The 20,082-nt window shown below is 43.7% G+C and overlaps 1 protein-coding gene and 1 long non-coding RNA gene across 9 annotated transcripts in view; one reads left to right on the top strand and one right to left on the bottom strand.

Moving 5' to 3' along the window:
* LOC139073613 (uncharacterized) overlaps window positions 1-14,098 on the bottom strand; it is a 37,190-nt gene extending 23,092 nt beyond the window's left edge. The window contains exons 1-2 of the long non-coding RNA XR_011522530.1: window positions 13,969-14,098; window positions 13,454-13,556 (exon numbers count right to left, since the gene is read on the bottom strand). This is a non-coding gene — a long non-coding RNA (uncharacterized lncRNA). The remainder of the gene's footprint in view (window positions 1-13,453; window positions 13,557-13,968) is intronic.
* A 35-nt stretch (window positions 14,099-14,133) lies between these two features.
* Window positions 14,134-20,082, top strand: part of HMGN3 (high mobility group nucleosomal binding domain 3) — a 28,982-nt gene continuing 23,033 nt past the window's right edge. For all 8 annotated transcript variants that reach the window (XR_011522528.1, XR_011522529.1, XM_070559012.1 and 5 more), the window contains exon 1: window positions 14,134-14,476. Coding sequence is in view for 6 of the 8 variants with exons in the window: in XM_070559012.1 (XP_070415113.1) it covers window positions 14,141-14,476 (336 nt within the window). In the remaining 2 variants the exon portion in view is untranslated. The remainder of the gene's footprint in view (window positions 14,477-20,082) is intronic.

Genomic DNA, 20,082 nt, shown 5'->3' with positions numbered 1-20,082 from the left:
CTGGCATCTGGTCCCCCCTTATGACCAAAAGGATGTATTTGTGTCACAGCTGGCCATGGTGAAGGTCACTGACTCTGGTCCCTCGGTTTTGTAGAACTTTGTAATCTACGATGCACACTATCCAGTTTTCACGAGGTAGACAGCTAAGGCAAAACCCATCAGCATCTTTGGGAAGCTGACAGGCATAGCCCAGTACCTCTATATTTCCACTTGCCCATCAGATAGCCAATACAGAAAAGAGTCAAGGTACCCAGAATGCTAATAATAAAGGACTGGGACATGCCAGCCATGCCTCCTCCAGTTCTTTCCTTGGTTTTGTTACTATGAGCTCTCTCTACGTTTGAATGACAAGATTCACCACTCAATGATCCAGTTCAGAAATGCAGCATCATCCATTACAATGCAGCTCCACGTAGTTCACCTCACCAAATTCTCTGATGTCTACAAAGCAAAGCAGAGTAAAGCAGAGACTGCAGCTAGCTGCCACCTACTATCTATTTATACTTCTCCCTCAGCAATGGAAGCCCCAAATGTTAGCTAGGCATATGGAACCCCAAAATAAAGACGACATTCTCCCTTGTAGCTTGGTGTAGCAATGTCAATAATTTTTCACTAATGGGACAATAGATGTGACTTCTGGAAGTTGCCTTTAAAGGGAGACTGAAAGCCCTTTTCCTTCTCTTTTCCTCTTCTTTCTTCTATCTACTGGCTAGAATGCAGGTATGAGGGCAAAGGTGGAGCAAGCAGTGTGGACCCCAAAATGGGATCTACATGGTGAGGATGACGAACCCTGGGAATCTGATCATCGTGCAGCTTCCCATCAGCCCCAGATCTGACTTTCACTTGAAGTAGGAAAAAAACTTCTACCCTGTTTAACCCTCTGTTATTTTGGAGTAGCTGATGCTCACAATCAAATCTAATTAGAATTTGGTACCCAGAAGTCTGGTTCTACAAGTAACAGAACTAGACATGACTTAATGAAAGCGCTCAAGCAGTGAAAGACAAGCACACCGGAAAACCAGTGATGCTTGCTATTCTGTGGCAAATATTTGGTAGTAAAGTGACCATAGAAACCTTGACAGGCAGGGTCAACGGCAGGAGAAATTCAGAACGTAGGTGTGTACTGGATGATTCTTGCTGCCTTCAAGGAAAAGATCATCTCAGGAAGGAACTGAATAGCGTGAAAGCAGAGAAAGTAAAGAAGATAGCTCGGCTAACAGAGGGATATCTGCCTGCAGCCTGCAAACTAACTTCACAAAAAGTCTGGTAACGTGGGGTTTTGCAGGGCTAAGAAAGGTGGTATGCTCTGAATCAACAGTCATAGCTGGAAATAAGACTGTGGCCCCAAGTGTTTTGCAAGCTATTTCTATTAAGAATTATCTGTCAGACAATGAGAGCCAGTCCAGCAGCAAATATCAGAATAAAAATATTTTCTTCCTACCTAAGCCTATTGTTCCATATGCCCTCTAGGTAGCTGTCATTTTGTTGAGAGGGAGAGATGGGAAGAGCATGGAGGTCAGTATTTAAAAGAATAATCTTAAGGCTTAAAAATCATAGGGGCTGGCACGATGGTGTAATGGTTAAGTTCATGTGCTCTGCTTTGGTGGCCCAGGGTTTGCGGGTTCAGATCCCAGGCGTGGACCCACACACTGTTGATCAAGCCATGCTGTGGCAGCATCCCACATACAAAATAGAGGAAGATTGGCACAGCTGTTAGCTCAGTGACAATCTTCCTCAAGGAAAAAGAGGAAGATTGGCAACAGATGTTAGCTCAGGGCCAAACTTCCTCACCAAAGAAAAAAAATTATATATAGACAACATCTACTATTGTTAATTGCCAATGAACTGGCTGCAAGTAAATAAATCGGAAGCCTACCAAGCATTTGGAAAAGTATATTGCCAAGAAACTGCAAACTTTGAAAATCCAAAACTGTTTAACCTTCAAAGCGATCCTTGGGCACTCAAACTCATAGCAGGAAGAAGCAGGATAGTAAAGTTTAGCAGCTTTTAAATGCAATGGACTCTTCAATGCCCACTTCATATTGGCCCTGGAGGATGCAGCACAAGGCAGACTTCCCAGAAGGCAGAGTTAGAGAGTATGCAGGAAAGTGGGCATCCTCCTGATGAGGATGGCCTGCCATCAAGGCTGCCAGATGAGCCAGTCAAGGAACTCAGTGCTGGAGAAGAAGCCTCATCCACCCATCACAATATACTCGGTGTTTGGAGAGCAGGTAACTTGGCTCCATCCAGATCTGATGGACAGGACTGAATCCGTCCTGGCAGGCCTGGACTTTGAGCTGCACACTATAAATGGAAGAGATGGATGGGATTTGAGGTGTCTCTCCCTTGGATAGGTAAGTCTGTTCTATGTGTGAAAAAAAGAGTATGCACAGATACTTGGGTGGCCAAAGGGGAGCACTGTGGCTGAAATCTTAGTGCATTCATTTTCCAATGCTGTTCTAGCAAATTATCATAAGTTTAGTGGCTTAAAACAAAAAAATGTATTATCTTACTGTTCTATAGGTCAGAAGGCCAACACAGGTCTCAGTGGGCTAGGATTAAGGTGTGGGCTGGGCAGTGCTCCTTTCTGGAGGCTCTACAGGAGGATTCGTCCCCTGCCTTTCCCAGTTTCTAGAGGCCACCTGCATTTTTTGGCTCATGATCCCCTTTCTTCCTTTATAAAGCCAGAAGTGGTGAGTGAGTCTTTTCCTCACGGAATCTCATTGACTCTCCTGTAGTCACATCTGCTTTCTGACCACAGCCAGGAAAAGTTCTCCACTTTTAAGAATCCACATGGGCCAGCCTGGTGGCAGAGTGGTTAAGTTCATGTGCTCTGCTTCAGTGGCCCAGGGTTCACAGGTTCAGATTCCGGGCATGGACCTACAGACCACTCATCAAACCATGCTGTGGCAGTGACCCACACATAAAATAGAGGAAGATTGGCACAGATGTTAGCTCAGGGACAATCTTCCTCAAGCAAAAGAAAAAAGAAAAGAAAGAATCCACATGATTAGATTGGGTCCACCAGGATAATCTCCCCATCTCAAGGTCATTACCTTAATCACTTCTGCAAAGTCCTTTTTCCATGAAAGGTAATATGTTCACAGGAATATTCTGGGAATTAGCATGTGGATATCCTTGGGGGACAATCATTCTGCCTACCATAGCTAGTTATACCTCCATGACTGTTTTTCTCTTCTTCAAAAGTAGAATCTCCATGTTATTTACTGAAAGCAGAGAACATCACTGCCCAAAATAAAGACCGTGTTTCCCAGTTTCCTTTGATGTTTGATGTGATTAAATTCTACCATGGAATTTAAGTGGAAAGAGTATATTCAGCTTCTGGAAGTTGCCTTAAAGAGAGATGCATTTCTTTCTCTTTCTCTTCCTGCTGGCCAACATGCGCACACGAGGAATAAAGCTGGACCAGGTATCTTGGACCATGACATACAAAGAAGCTGCATAATGAGGGTGACAGAGTAATGAGATAGGAGACTGCCTCCCACTTGGTCGTGGAACCACCATATCAACTCTGTGTTTTTAATGTGAAGGAAAACAATTAGCTTCTAAGCTTCTGTTATTCGGGAGTTTTGGCTCAGAGTCAATCCCACTCCTACCAAACATACAAGGTACAGTGATGTTGCCAATCCAAAGTGGAGAAAACGAGACAAATGGACAGGGAATGAAAAAAAGGGATTTGGGATTTCTCCAGGCTTTGGCCAGCTAAAGGAGGAGAAGTGACCGGTATGGCCATGGCCACAAAAAACAAAACAAAACAAAACAAAACAAGAAAAACCTCAAGAAGAAGGTGTAACCAAGGGGACACAACAGAAGCATAGGACTCAAATACGGCAGCCTTCCTCACTATGGGAGTCTTTGATCAAGTGTTTGTCTCTGCGAACTTTGGAAGAGTCAAATTTTAATTTAAAAAGTTAAGATCTTATCAGTTTTCACTGGGGAAAAAAAGAACTAAAATCTCAGTGGCTTTAAACAACAAAAGTTTATTTCTTGCTCACTGTTCATGTCCAACAAGGGTCAGGAGTGAGCTCTGCTCCTTTTGCTAATGCAGGGACCCAGGCTGCAAGAAGCTCATCTTAATGTGCACCTCCCGCTCACAGCAGCAGGAGAAAGGGAACATAGTGAGTCACACCCCGGCTCTTTAGAACAGTGCTCAGCAAAACAGCGCTATTCTCAATAGCCAAGAGGTGGAAGCAACTCAAACGTCCACTAATGAATGAATGGACAAACCAAAGGTAGGTTACTCATACAACAGAATATTATTCAGGCTTTAAAAGGAAGGAAATCCTGTCATGCTACAACATGGATGAAACTTGAGGACGTTATGCTAAATGAAAGAGGCAGTCACAAAAAGACAAATACTGTCCGATTAATTCCACTTACCAGAGGTACCTAGAGTAGTCAAATTCATAAAGACAGAAAGTAGAATGGTGGTTACCAGGGGTTGGGGGAGGGAGAAAAGGAAAGTTGTTTAATGGGTACAGAGTTTCAGTTTTGCAAGATAAAAAAGTTCTAGAGATCTATTTCACAAGCACATTCATGTGAATATGCTTAACACTACAGAATTATACACTTAAAAGTGGTTAAGATGGTAAATGTTATGCTGTGTGGTTTCTACCGCAATGAAAAAAAAAAACAACGGTGCTCAGGAAAGACAAATGTCACTTGTTCACATTTAATTAGCCAAAGCAAGTTACATAGCTATGCCTAACTTCGAAAGCGGGGGGAGGGAAAGGACAGTCCTAGCAAGGACCCATAAGGAGCATGGCAGATGTACTGGTGAACAGCACTAATTTTTATCACAATCTCCTCTCCTGGGCACGAAGCATTTCTCTCACCTTCCTTTCTGCATACGAAATGCATTCACTCACTCCCTTTCCAGGGAGGATAACTCAAAAGTCCCAGTGATGGCATCAAGCCCGAAGCCTGGAGTCTCTGGGTGGTCCTCCCATCAGGGGATAACGGGCAAGGGGCCTCTGCAGCAGGTCCGTCTCCTCTTGATCCAGAGATGCGCCCTCCCCAAACACACACACACACACACACACACATTATCCAGAGGGGGAGCAGGATCAGCATAACTGATAAACGTTCACATTACAAATAGGAAGAACAGGGGAACCGGCCTGGTGGCGTAGTGGTTAAGTTCGCACGTTCTGCTGCGGCCACCCAGGGTTTCACCAGTATGGATCCTGGCACAGACCTAGCACTGCTTGTCAAGCCATGCTGTGGCGGCATCCCACATAAAGAGGAGGAGGACTGGTACATACGTTAGCTCAGTGACAATCTTCCTCAAGCAAAAAGAGGAAGATTGGCAACAGATGTTAGCTCAGGGCCAATCTTCCTCAGAAAAACAAAAACAAAAGGAAGAACGGAAACGTGACAGTCACTGACCTGTTACAATTCTGATGTTAGACTGGGCAAAACTTTAGACCCCCTACCCCGAAGGTGAGAAACGTTCTCTGAATAGCTCCATGTGGGTTTCCTAGCAGGGGCTCCTCTGCCTATTGAGCTCCACAGTTCTTGGATTTTCCCTTTGGGAGGCTCTTCGTTTCCCATCATCCTTCTTGGCCTTGTCTGAGGTAGGTGTTGGAGGAGACAGCTGCCTCAGAGGTGGAGCTGCTTTATCAGCCTACTACCCACCTATAGATCCTAGGGGGTCCGAGGGTCATTTTAAGGCTCAAATAGTCACAATCACATTTAATCCCGGTTGGTGCCTCTTTTAGCGGTAAAACTCTTCCAAACTTAAACTTGGCTGACTTGTACCTACCCCCATGTTTTCTTTCTCCCATATTCTTGCATATTTTTTTGCTGTATTTCTGTGCTCTCTTGCCCCAGTGACTGACTGTCTGTCTGTCTGACCCTCCTTCCCTCCCTAATTGTAGGTTCCTTGAACCTAGCAGTGGGAGCAACACTTTTTCCCCTGTTTAGGTCATTTTGAGTCTTTTGGTCCAATTGAAAGGAATTTTAGGGTCCCACGTCCTAATCCACGCTCAGTGATCTTATCGGTGCTGCAAAGCTGAGTTTTAATAGGCCTTTGTTGCTCCAAGTAGCAATTTTATCTTCTATGTTTGTGTGGAACCAGTGCCTTTTCCAACCTTAAAAGTCTCTGAATTTGTAGACTCTCTCGTCTCTTTTATTCTTACTAATTGACCAATTCTTCTCTGAACATATCTCTTTCTTGTAAGATCTTACCAAATGCAGCTATACCAATAGCAACCAATAAACAGTAATAATAATTTGTTTCCAACCTCTTCCCTAAAATTAGGTGTGTCTTTTGCCTTCCAATTTACTGCAGGCAACACTTTTACCAAACGTTTCACCACTAGAAAATGTGGATTTCCATTCCTCCAGTCTTCACTACTAATTTCTTTGACTCACCCTGACCAGCTGTTATGTCAATGCCACATATTTTAGGGTTTATTTCATTATTAAAGCAGCATCCTACTCTTGGGTTCCAAGTTCTGTATCATTTCAGGATAAGATAGATAATCCTGTGGTAACAAATTTCCCCCAAATACCAACAGCTTAAATAAAAGGGTTATTTTCACTTGTCTGCTAGTGGGGTCTTCCAAAGGCTCTGTTCACCGTGGTCCCTCAGGGACACAGACAGTCTCCATCTCAGCATCTGCTTCCATTCTCATAGCTTCAAGGGGAAGGCAGGGTGCTCCTTAAAGCTGGAAATATTTGGTAAGCAACACTGATAGAAGCTCTAAAGCTCTGGGTTCAGTTGCAGAAAACAGAACCCACTGTGTCTAATTTAAGGAGGAAGGGATTGACTCAAGGATTCAGTGGCTTATGGGATAGCTGGGAGGACTAAAGAAATAGACTCTAGGTGAGCTTTCAGAAAACTCTCCCAAGTCACACCCCAGAAGCAGGTCATCAACGGGGCTGTGCTCCTTCTGCAAGCAGGAATCCACTAGTGTCAGGACTCCATGAAAATAAAAACACTTTCTCAATCAGGAAGCCACTCTCGCTGCCGGTTCCAGACCATACCACTCCTGCTACAGTGTACGTCTACAGAGTGGATGCGGGGAGCCCTGCCTCTCAAAACCCACAAAGCTCGTGCCTGGGAGTTCTGCTGGTGTTGCCAGAGGGAAACAGAAAGCAGCAGACACAGTAGACATGGCTAAGTGTGGCCTTCTCCTAATCAACTTTCCAAATCTCATGCTAGTGCATCTGATTCACCAAATCCAAATCACACCCAGAACCCGGGCTGCTGTGGGCTCTGGAATACGGTTTTTCAACTCCAACATCTACAGTGCAGGGAGGCACGCTACAAAGACGGGGCTGAGCAACAGCCAACACATCCATCACCTCACACATGGCAGTAGGCCACGGTGCGGGGCAGCACATTCCATGGCAACAGCAAAGCTGTAGAACTTAAGTATAAAACGTAAAGGTTATAATTTTTATCCCAGCCTACATCAATTTTAAGAGGTTTACACTAAATGCTCCTAATCAGGCCCCTAGGGATTCAAGAAAAGTTAAACTTTTCCTGTGCTCTCCTTTATAATCTATGGAGGAATATAATATACTTTGTTCAAACAAAATATGTTCAGTACTAGGCTTCGGGCACACATGCATTCCCATAGTTTAGTGTCTTCAATTTTAACACCGATTCTATCAGGCAGTGTATCGGTCAGGGATTGTATTCAGCGGTATGTCACAGACATCCATCTGCCGTGGCTTGGTCAAGAACAGTGTTTCTTTTCCATACCTAACAAGTAGCCTGGACTGGGGCAATCCAGGGCCAGTACAGGGACCCAGACTTCTGTCTTTCTCCTCCTAAACTTGTGGCCCTCATCCTCACAGACATAAGATAGCTCTTCTACTTCCAGACATTATCATCACCTTCCAGGATGGAAGAAAGGGAAAAACAGAGGCCGAAGGCAGCTGCTGGGCTGGGTCTGCCCCGCAACAGTGGTGTTTACGCTCCTACCTCCTGACTTCCACTCACGTCTCAGTCCCCAAAACAGTGTCACACAGCAACCTCTCTCTGCAGGGGAACTGGGGAACTAAAGTGTTTTAGGCCAGGACTATCACCCAAGTCAGAATCCTGTGAGTAAGGAAGAAGGCAAGCATGAATACAGGGAGACAACTAGCAGAGTCTGCCTTGGAAAAACATTATCATCATCATTTTACAACAACGAAACCAGGGTCCAAAGAGGTTAAGTAATGGATCGTAGCTGAATGACTTGGGATTTGAATTCTGACGGCAAATTCAAGGCATTTATTTAAATAGCTAAAACTTTAAAAAAAATTTTTTGACATATAAAGAGGCAAATTGGCTAAAGATTCTGGAGCACAGAAGTGGGAACAGCAATGAGAAAAGGGGAAAGGATGAGATCTTCTGTGGAAATAGCACAATCCCCTGCTTAAAAACAACAATAAACTCAAAAAAGCCTCTGTGCTTAAAAGCAGCCTTAAAGATTATGGCGCATTTTCAGGCTAGTTTTCCACTGCTGGGTAAGAACTTATGGCCTTGTGGCTGGAATTCATTCTGACCTGTCAAACTCATTTTACTGCCTCTATTAACTCTTACCTAGTGTTTGAGAATTCTAATAGTTATTAACCAAGCTAACCTGAAAATCCTCTCCAACTGTCATAAGGTGTTTTCTGGAATGACTCATTTGATTCTCATTTTCCTAAACCCAGAATTTTTTGCTTTCTTTGAGAAAAGGAAGTGGTCTGATCTACCCTGAAAGGCAGGACCCCGTGAATAGTGACACATTCACAGATGTGAATGGATGAGCTATTGGATGTTTTTTTTTTTTCTGCTTTATCTCCCCAACCCTCCCTGTACACAGTTGTATATCTTAGTTGCAGGTCCTTCTAGTTGTGGGATGTGGGACGCTGCCTCAACGTGGCCTGATGAATGGTGCCATGTCCGTGCCCAGGATCCGAACACTGGGCCGTCGCAGCGGAGCGCGTGAACTTAACCACTCAGCCACGGAGCCGGCCCCTATTGGATGTTTTTTAAAGCGCCCACGGTTTGAAAGAAATGCAGAAGACATTACACCTGGGTGACCAACCTCCCCCCTTAGAGGGCAGGAGTGGCCCTGCGTGAGAGTGTGCTAGCAATGGCAGTAGTCTACAAGGATGTGTAACGCAGCCGAGGGCTCTGCCACAACCCCTCACTGCTTTTGGCACCTTGCAGCTTGTGGTTTTCCCCTAAGGGGATGGGATGTGTCCCTACTTTGCGGTGTCCTCCCCATGAACCTTGGGGATTCCCCTCCCTCAGCTCTGGCCTCCTTGAACCTGGCTGGCTCTGGCACCGGACATGCTAACTAACGATCTGGCAGAAAGGGATGGCTGAATGAACGTAGCTCAATCCCCAGTTCTAGCTACTGAGCATGGCTAATTCACCCCCAAATAGTCATTTGGGAGCTACAAAGACCAAATTAATTACACTCTTGTGAGTTTAAGCAGCAATAACAAGAAGAAGGAGAGGAAAATAACACAGAGATTAAACCTGAAAAGGACTTGGGGGTGGGAAAACTGTCTAAAACGTACTTGGGGTAAAGAATCTGCACACAGATTAAATTTGATTGAAAGCTGGGAAAAACAAAAACTGGGTTCCTGTTGGAAGATCAGAGAATGCCCTGGACGGTCTTGCTGTTAATGTAGTTACAAGGTATGCTTGTATAATCATTGAAATAATAAAGCCTTGAAAGGGTGGGGCTTGTGGGCTTTGTGCAAGTCGGGTTCCCTTTGAGGCTGTGGGGGATTTCATCTTGCCAGGGGCTCCAGGAGCTGCCTAGAGCACTACCAGGGAAGATGGGAGGAAGTGCTTTTCTAGTGTCAAAAAACAAAATTCAACTGAGTATACTGGAAGATCTAATTGTCTTTACCAAATGATTCAGGAATCTAGCAAGCAGAGATGCCCCAAGGAGTTACGCAAAATGGAAAGCTTTTATAGAAAGGACAGTGGGGAAAGGAAGTCATTAACAAAGGAAAAATGAAAGTTCCTTGAGGAAAGTAAGAGCTCAGGGTGACAACGGCTGCCCATTGGCTGAGCTGGGGTGTTTTCCATTGGCTGCGCTTGTTGCTGGGCTAACAGAAATCTCCCTTTCTCCCGCCAGGGTAGTAGAGAGACTTTCCTGTCGGAGATGTTAGGGATAACGCTTCCCATCTGGGCTGACTGGCACAAGTGGTAGGGCATGAGGGCTCCCTCTAGAGGCCTCCCCCACTCCACTCTTAGTTGAGGTTTCCTTTATTAATTTTCACACCAGGAATCTGGAGGTGTGCCGTTTTTAGTCACCCTTCAGGCTCCTTGCACGTAGAGAAGAGGAAAGTGAAGGAAGCAGTTAGTGCCAAGCACCACCTGAGGAGAGATGGAGCACAAAGCACAAGGTGAGGTCTATAGGGGAAGTTGCACTCACACTTATTAACCCACTTCCTGCTTTGGAAGTGGGTTAACAGGTCAACAGGCTTTTACAGACATATGTCATTAGAATCTAAGTACCAGCATTCAGCAATTATTTGTTGAAAGTTAAGGCCTAGTCTAGAATTCTCAAATTCTAGTATAAGAATCACATGAGAAGCTAGTTTGAAATGCAGATTCCCAGGTCCCACCATAAAAGATTCTGATTCAGTAGGTTGGGGGTTGGAGTCCGGGAATCTGCATTATTATCAGGCAGCTCTGTGATGTAGGATCTCTTGGACTATCCTCGTTACCTAGTAAAAGCTAAACGTGGTCTCTTCAAAAGTTGGCATCCAATTAAATAAGAGACTTGGCTAATAAAAATACAAACAAAATAGAGTACTCCTTTGCCACCTCCTGTGTGTTGTTTTCGATGTTGCTTTCTTACATTTCTGAATTCATTCACCTTTGGAATTCTTTGGCCTATTTACTGAAGAACAGTAACCGAACCTGGAATCACAGTGCTGTCAGAGGCAACAGCACAGATTCTAGACATGACTTCTCCAGCAATCCGCCATCACTTAGAGCAACAGCCGAAGCAAGCCTGCCCGTGCCTGCTGAAAGAGGGAAGGAGGGACACATCAACAAGGCGGTGATTTGCAAGTGATCCTTTCCTTTCAAAATTTCCCTTCGAGATTTGAAAATTAAGCACCTTTCTTCCAGAGGAAGAAAGTGCTGGAGCCCCAAAGATCCACAAGATTCATTAGGGCTGTGCAGTACCTTTAAAGTTTTTTCACTAAGACCCATCCTAAAAATACATTTCAAGTCAAAACCTAGAACACACACATACACACAAACACACACACCATACATATGTACGTGTGTGTTTATGTGCAAATGTATGGGAAATGGAAACATTTTATAAGCACTACTTACTTTACCATGTGAAATGCACTCTGACATTTTCTATGCTCTGCCCTTTCTTTTCTTTTCCTTTTTCTCCTTCTCTCTCTCTCCTTTTTCTTAATGACAGTCATGACACCATAAATGGTTTTGCCCTGCTGTGTGAAAAATGCTGGGGTTGGTGTAGGATTCCAACAGTTTTGAGTAGGAAAGAAGGGAAGAGGAGTTGGAATTGGAAAAGAAGTTTGTTCACTAATTTGTCCTCCCTTCTTCCTCAGGCAGTAACTCCCTGAATGTACCCCTTGTCTGTCTTGGCTAGGATAGTATCCACATCCTGTAGAGAAGACTTGACTGTCTTCTGCTCCTTTCTGCTCAGGTGTCTTTATCTCCTAACCTGGAATTCTAGCCACCCAACCAAATCATTCTCTGTGCCTACTCCTATTACCCCAGGGCTGCCAGCAGAGGGCTGTGGTTATTCCCCGAGACCTCCAAAGCTCCTGAAGGTACAGGCAGAACCCTCCTTTGCCCAGAGTCCTGCTCAGGCAGGTGCAATCCTCTTCAAAGGGAAGAAAACCAATGCTGTTATCTATTTTGCAACTAAAGCTGTTATCTTCATCACTTGTAAATGAACTAAGAGACTCAAGGGACCCACGGTCCCCACAATCAACTTCTTCATACAACTAGCAAGCTGTACTTTCATCATAGCTGTTTTATTATTTTGCGCAGTAAAAACACTCACAATTTTGTTCGCTGTTGTTGAAAGTGTTTAGCCTTGAAAAATATCAACTAAAGAAGCCAACTTTACGAGTTATTTTTCATCACAGAAGGAAAAAATTCACCGTAGTCCCACCTTCGTTGTGACACCTTTTTATCTCCATAAAGAGAAACAATCCAACCCAGATTTCACACACTGCCCCGCATCTGTCCCACACAGATCTTCTTATTAAAAAGGTCTTCACCAGCTTTTTTTTAAAAAACCATCAGGCACTTTACAAATTAACTCTTTTCTAAGCTATCTTTATTCTAAACATTACTTTTAATGGTAAAATTGTTAACCTCTAAGTTTTTATCCAGCTCTAAAGCAAATAACTGGTTTTATCCCAGTTCTTTTGAGTATACTGTGATGCACTGAATGCCTGAAAGCAAGGAATCTATCAAGACAATTGACATCATGCCAGAAGGGCATAGGCACTAATTCAAAAAGGCTTTCACAGCAGGGCAATATGAGCGTCAAAAAAAGAACTGTAATAATTGCAGTAAGTTAAAGCACACCAAGCACATAAAAATCCATGAGTTCCTAAAGATATTCCAAAACAGAAAGTCACTGCCACTTAGAGTTTGCTAGGATACCAATTCATTATTCTGAAAATTAATAAAGAAAAAGTCAACCACTAAAATTAATTACTTGATGACATTCTTTAATATATATTTGCAGCCTCTGTGTAACCAAACTAGATTTGGCAATATTTGTAATGTCTTTAGTACATTTTCCTAAGATGAAAACTTTTGCCTTCTAATGCGAGTGTGAAACTAACCTTGGGGCCAGCCCCATGGCTGAGTAGTTAAGTTCCCACACTCTGCTTCCGCGGTTCAGGGTTTTGCCTGTTTGGATCCTGGCCAAAGACCTAGCACGGCTCATCAGGCCACGCTGAGGCAGTGTCCCACAGAGCAGAACTAGAAGGACCTACAACTAGAATATACAACTATGTACTGAGGGACTTTGGAGAGAAGAAAAAAGAAAAAAAAAAAGATCGGCAATAGATGTTAGCTCAGGGCCAACGTTAAAAAAAATAATAAAAAAATACTAACCTTGCCTACTTTCACTTTTTCTATAATTTTATATGAATGGAATTATCCAGCATGTCTTTTGTATTTGAACTCTTTCACATAGCATTCTGTTTCTGACATTCATCCCTGTAGAAATATTTTGTTTTTTTATTGCTGAGTAGTATTCCATTGCATGTATTTACCACAATTTGCTTAGCCATTCACTAGTGCTTTTCCTGTGTCTGTTAAAATGATCATATTGGGTTTTTTCCTTTATTCTATTAATATGATGAATTACACTGATTGATTTTCAGGTGTTAAACCAACTTTGCATTCCTAGGATAAACATCACTGGTGATGATGTCTAATCCTTTTAAATGTTGTTGGGTTTGATTTACTTACATTTTGTTCAAAATTTTTGCATCTATGTTCATGAAGGAGATTGGTCCGTAGCTCTCTCTTCTTTCCAGGTCTTTCACTGTTTTAGTATCAGGATAAAACTGATCTGATAAAATAAATTCAGAAGTGTTATTGCAATGCCAGTTTTAATGCCTTGCAGTACTTTGGGAAATATTAAATTATGCATATTTAAATGATGTATATTTAAATACATGTTTAAAATATAAAATAATCTCTTCTGACCTTGTTTGTTTTTCTAATTTCCATAACAAACATACTCTATTCATCTTCAAGCCTAGTTTGAAGTACACTGAATTAGTGAATGACTTGTAATCACAGATTTTTAGGAAATTCGACCTAAGCAATTTTAGGGATTATTGTTGTGAGATATCTAGAGGGGGGAAACCAAGACCCTTAGAGACTGCCAGACTCTTCCAGAACAGAACCTTCCCACTCTTACAGGTCTCTGTCATATATGGGTAGGAAGCATATAAAGCGCCTGCTATGTATATACTTACGTTTTAAAGTTAATGTGTCCCTGCACTCTTCTTCCTCCTTAGGAAGGCCCACACTGCTCCTATTTATACAATCGAAAGAAGGAGCAGCAAAACAATGAAACTCCAAGATCGCGTGGTTTTGGCGGGGGGGGGGGGGGGGGGGGGGGGGGGCGGGTCACTAGTTGAACTGAGCATGCTCAGTCGCCAGGCAGATTTTTTTTTTCGGTCAAGTGGAAACTACAACAGCGCGTACCGTGCGCGCGGAGAAGGGCGCGCCCCCGTGGAATTTAGAACGTTGCCGCAACCAATGGGGCCTCGCGGCCGGCTGCCGGGGCTCCTCATTGGAGGAGTGAGCGGCGAGCGAGTAGAGGGCCCCTGGGGGGAGCCGGGAGGTGCAGGTCGGAGAGGCCGGGTGCGCCGTGCCCTGCGCGTGAGCGGCGGCGGCAGGATCCAGCGGCCGTGCCAGCGCTTCCAGCACGTTGCTTTACTTTTTAGCTGCACGAACGTGGTCATTATGCCGAAGAGAAAGGTAAGTCTTACCAAAAAAGATTTCACAGGCCTTCAGATTGTGCTTACTGCAAATCTTGTCACTGCCATGGATTGCGCGGAACGCGCTCGGTAGTAACTGGGCGACGCTTGTTTTCAGATGCCTGTTGCAGACATTTCTCCCTCCTTCTCTCCGTCTTCATCGATCTCCGATTACTTTCCCTCCAGGGGCGCGGCTCCCCCTCTTTTTGGAACTCATTCTCTCTGGAATGGTTTCCACCTCCAACAAGAGGCAAAAGCGCTTTCCATTCCCCTTTCCAGGAGGGGAGTTTCCTCTGCAAACTGCCAGGTTGTGATTCGTGTGGAGGGAAAGCAGGGAGAGGGGGGAAACAAGTACGCGCAGACGGAGATCGGAAAAAGTCGGACAGATGTTGGGTTATTCCCGTGTGGGCCGTGGCCCCGCCGGGTGCGCCGCGATGGCCCCGAGGCTCAGGCAGGAGGAAAGCCATGTTTAAAATAGCGCTCACCCCCCGCTCGGCGCCGCCGCAGACCCGTATGTACCCACTCGGGTGTCAATCAGGGCTGCGGGCGGCGCGGGCGGGGCCGGGACCTGCCGGCAGCTCGCGGCCGGAGCGGCGGGGTCGGCGGCGGCCGGGCGCCCACTGTGGCTGCCAGGGCAGGGCCCCGGACCGCGCCCGCGCGGGGAAGGCGGGCTCCGCGCTCTCCGCGCCCCCCGCTGCGCCGGGCCGGCTGGGGTCCTGTTAGGCTCACCTGCCGCTCCTTGCGGACTGTTACGGCCCCTTCCGCGCGGGCGCGGACGCCAAGTGTTTGGCACGGGGACGCGGGTTTCCCTCCGAGTCCGGCTGCGGAGGGAAGGGAAGGCTTTGCTCCACCCTAAGGAAACCGGTGTGCGGCCGCTGTGCCTAAGAAGGTGCCTGGCAATCTCCCACCGCCTGGCCCGGTGTCTCCAACTGTGTCAACCAGCGAGGGTATTACATCTGAAGCAGAATTACAAGTAATGTCTGTATAGTTTTATCAGTTATAGACTGTAGACTGATTTGTGTGTGTAAGGGAATATATTATTCAGAAATTTTAAAAATACAGGAGCTTTTGCCTTTCTTAGAGTTTGTTGTGCACGTACTATGTGCCTCTGACTGTGGGAAGAGTTGAGTTCCGTTGTCTCATTTAATCAGAGCACCTTCAGAAGTGTTCCCTCCATTGAACTGGGGCTTCGAGAGGTGAGTTACCCAACATCTCGTCAACCAATAGCTAGTACCAGAGATTTAATTAGATACCGTAGGTCCACAGTCCTTACTTTCACACATTATTTACTCATTCTCTTCATTTAGTAGGGAATGGGTCGAGAGGAATTTAGAAACTCCAAAGAGACTTCCAGCCTACGAGGATGGATGGTGTATTGAGAGAACTGATACTTGAGGTTCATTATTTAAACTTAATTTTTATGAAAGTATTGTTTTTTCAGCCTTGTTGTACTAGAATGAGGATATTAAAACCATGCTACCGTTTTCATCATTTTCTCTGAGGTTTAATGACAAGGTTGGGAATTCTAGTAGAGTCAGAGGAACTAGTCATCAAGAAATGGGCTACGGAGTTAGTTGGTGCCAACTCCTTTCCTGGGAATTATTAACAAAGTTAGATGAACAGTAGGTTAAGTGTGCATGAGCTCTAGGTATAATGAACCCTGTCTGGCGGAATCCTTGTGGTTCAAGGGCCAGAGCTGATGAAACCATTCCTTTTACTTCTCCTCATTGTCCACCTCTCTTAAGGAAATAGAAGGGGAGAAAAGAACCGTAAAGGAACTGGCTTTTGATTATTAGTTTATTTGTCTGGAAGGCAGAGCCTCCATGAAGAAGCTAGCCAGGCATCGTGGGACTAGAGGCAGACCTGTATACAGGCACTTGTGTGTCATTCCTCACTACATCCGAGGGTTCTTCAGAGATGGAAGATCTCTCCTTGGTTAATAGGAAGGGTTTTCATCTATACGTGGAGGCCGAAGACCTGGGTTGGTACTGGACAAGCAGTCCCAAAATAAACGTGGCTACCATGGCCATCCAATCTATCAGTCAGACCTTAGAGTTGCCTCATGGAATTCTCCAGTTCACTGGGACTTACCTTGGAAACCATTGTCGTTAGGTAAAGCCTGCCTAGATGCAGAGAAAGAAACTGGAAACGATCCATGCCTAGCTCTTGGAGATCTACAAAGCTGGGGTAACTGCCAGGACATTTACATGCTACTCCACTATATTTTTCTTGACTAAAGGACTGCTTGTTCTACATTATAATAAGTTTTAAAAGTGCTCCCCCCAATGCTTTTTGCCATCTTGGCCCATTTTTTCACCTTTTCTCAGAAATCAAGAAATGTTATTTAGTGAGCACCTGTTTAGTTTGTTCTTGAGCTAGAAGTGGCGCTAACAAAGTCGATAAAGAACATCTGGAATCCTAGCACTGCTTTCATGCCAGGGGCATGTGCGGTTTGAGCTCATGGAGCTTATATTTACTTCAATGAGGTGATAAGACGAGCAGGCTCAAAACAACGGAATAACATTGAGCCTGTGCATATGTTCCAGAATGTAGAGTCTAGATTCTACAAGCTGTAGGATAGATAAGGAAAGAAGGTTGCATTTGCGCTGGTCTCGAAAGTATGGGTAAGGACTCAAATAAACAAAGAGGAAAAACGTCATTTTCTGTTATCAGGCATCTGGATGCCTCTTTTGATTGTATCATAAGGTGACCAGCCCTCAGTTTTCCAACTTCAAGGCTGTAGCATCCACATCTATGTAAAGCATCCTGTGACAGCTCTTAATCACATCTGTGTGAGTTTTATCTATGTTTTTGTGTGTGATGGTTACAGCTACATTAAACTAAATGGTTTTTGCTGACCGCTGTAGTATTTTTGAAGCAGTACACCCCTCAGCAGTGAGATGTTCTTCAGGTAGCGTTAAATCACTTTCTGAGTTTGTGAGATTTAAATAAAATTGAGGTTCCTGTATTTATTACCTAAGGGCTGGGTCATGACCATTAATAGTGACTGGAATAGCAGGGAAAATGATAATATTCACAGACTCAGGTGGTGGTGGGCTGGTGAGTGACTCTTCTGGTCAGCCGTCCACGGATGCTTGCAGTGGTCACCTTGTGACGTGGTGATCCGATGTGCTACAAAGGCATCGGCAGTGAGGCCGAGACTCTGGTCCTGGCATGGTTAGCAACAGCAAACACATTTGCACATCCTTTTTATTTTTCCAGTTCCTCATCACTAGAAGTATTGGAAATGTCTACCGTATGACATCAGAAATTCTCCAATGAGGCAATTTGCCTGAGTTTGGGAAGTAAATAGTAGTGTCTCTTTACCTTAAAATAAAAGTTTAGGGAAGAAAAGGCTGTCTGCCTCTAGCTTTGAAATTTGAAATTAAGTTATATCTGTTTTCTTACAGTGGAAAGGCCGGTAGGGCTGAGGGTGCCTGACTAATAATACTTAGAGTTTCTGATTACTCTTTCAAAGGAATATCGCTTCTCGTAACACAGAGACAGATGCTGAAATGAAAATGATAATATAGATAAATGAAAATGTAGATACATTTACGTACATGAAAATGAATATTTCAATATGGCCCAAAAAACACCGCTGTTAACAGTATTTTAAAACTTAATGAACAACTGGGAAAAATATTTGTACCACATATGACTGAAGAAAGTTTGCTATTTTCAAAAGGTAGTTTCACATGTCCTTAAGGAAAAGATGTATATCCTGATAAGAAATGAACAGATTCTGGGGCTGGCCCGGTAGCGCAGCGGTTAAGTGCGCGCGTTCCGCTTTGGCGGCCTGGAGTTCGCTGGTTCGGATCCTGGGTGCAGACATGGCACCGCTCATCAAGCCATGCTGTGGTAGGCGTCCCACATAGAAAGAAGAGGAAGATGGGCCCGGATGTTAGCTCAGGGCCAGTCTTCCTCAGCAAAAAAGAGGAGATTGTCTGCAGGTGTTAGCTCAGGGCTAATCTTCCTCAAAAAAAAAAGAAAAGAACAGATTCAAATAGGTGAAAATGTTCAGTTTAACTAGAAATCAAAGCAATGTGTACTGTTAAGAATGACAAGATGTGATTTTTTTAAACCAATCTGATTTAAAAAAAGGTTGATAATATCACTGCCTGGTGCTGAGGGTGCTGACACTTCAGCACTGTCAAGCGGTGTTGATGGCAGTATAATTTCTTTAAAAAAACCAAAGCTTCATTGGGGTCTGACCTACTTACCATAAAGTCCATTCATCTATTCAAAGTATACAAGTCAATGACTTTTAATAAAATTGTAGAGTTGTGTAACATTATTGTAGTCCAGTTTTAAACCATATCTAGTCCCCCCTCCCACCCCAGACCCAGCAGCCACTGATCTACTTTCTGTCTCTATCGCTTTGCCTTTTGAGGAAATCTTATATAAAGGGAATCAGGCAGTATGTAGTCTTCAGTGTCTGGTTTCTTCCGGTCAGCGCAGTGTTTCAGGGTCCATACATGCTGTAGCCTGTGTCTGTGCTGCATTCTTTTTTATTGCCCACTGATACTCCATCGTACATATAGACTGCTTTTTGTTCATTGTTTCACATGGTGATGGAAGTTTGAACTGTTCCAGTTTTCAGTTATTATAAATAATGCTGCCAGAAATTTGTATGTAAGCCTTTGCATGAACATATTTTCATTTCTCTTGGGAAGTTTCCTAAGGGTAGTACTGATGGGTGATTTAAAAGTCTGTCTTTAACATTTTAATAGACTACAAACTGTTTCCCTACGTGATTGTACCAGGATGCACGAGGGTTCCAGTTTCTCCACATCCTTGCTTATACCTAGTATTTGTTTTTTTTGCTTATAGCCATTCTGATGAATTTAGTTTACATTTCCATAATAGCTAACCATGATGGGCAACTGTTCCTGTGCTTACTAGCATAATGTGTATCTTAGGGGAGATGCCTATTCGGATATTTTGACCATTTTTTAATTGGATTATTTGTCTTGTTATTGAGTTCTAAGAGTTCTTTATATATTCCGGATTCAAGTCCTTTATCAGATATATGATTTGTAGATATTGTCCTCCATTCTGTGGCTTTTTAAAAAAATTTGACTTTATGTTTTTTGAAGAACGGAAGTTTTTTAACTTTGATGAAATCCATTTAGTGTCATATCTAATAAATCTTTGCCTAATTTAAGGTCACAGATATTTTCTTCTGGGAGTTTCATAGTTTTAGCTCTTATATTTAGATCTATGATCCATTTTTAGTTAATTTTGTATATAGTGTGAGATAAGGGTTTAAATTCATTTTTTTGCATATGAATATCTAGTTGTTCCAGCACCAATTGCTGAAAAGACCATAGTTTTCCCACTGAATTGCCTAGGTACCTTTGTCGAAAATCAATTCATCATAATTGTAAGGGTTGATTTCTGGGCTCTGAGTCATGGTCCATTGTCTTTTTGTCTATCCTTAATTACACCAATACCACATTATCTTGATTACTGTGGTTTTATGGTAAGATTTGAAGTCTGATAGTGTCAGTCCTCCAATAGATTCTTTTTCAGAATTGTTTTGGCTGTTGCATCCTTTGCGTTTTCATATACGTTTTAGAATCAGCTTGTAAATTTCTACAAAAA

This window comes from Equus przewalskii, chromosome 9, assembly GCF_037783145.1.
Source record: "Equus przewalskii isolate Varuska chromosome 9, EquPr2, whole genome shotgun sequence".
In the NCBI taxonomy this organism is placed as follows: domain Eukaryota; kingdom Metazoa; phylum Chordata; class Mammalia; order Perissodactyla; family Equidae; genus Equus; species Equus przewalskii.
The sequence above is the reverse complement of the archived record's forward strand: the minus strand, read 5'-3'. Positions and strand labels throughout refer to the sequence as shown.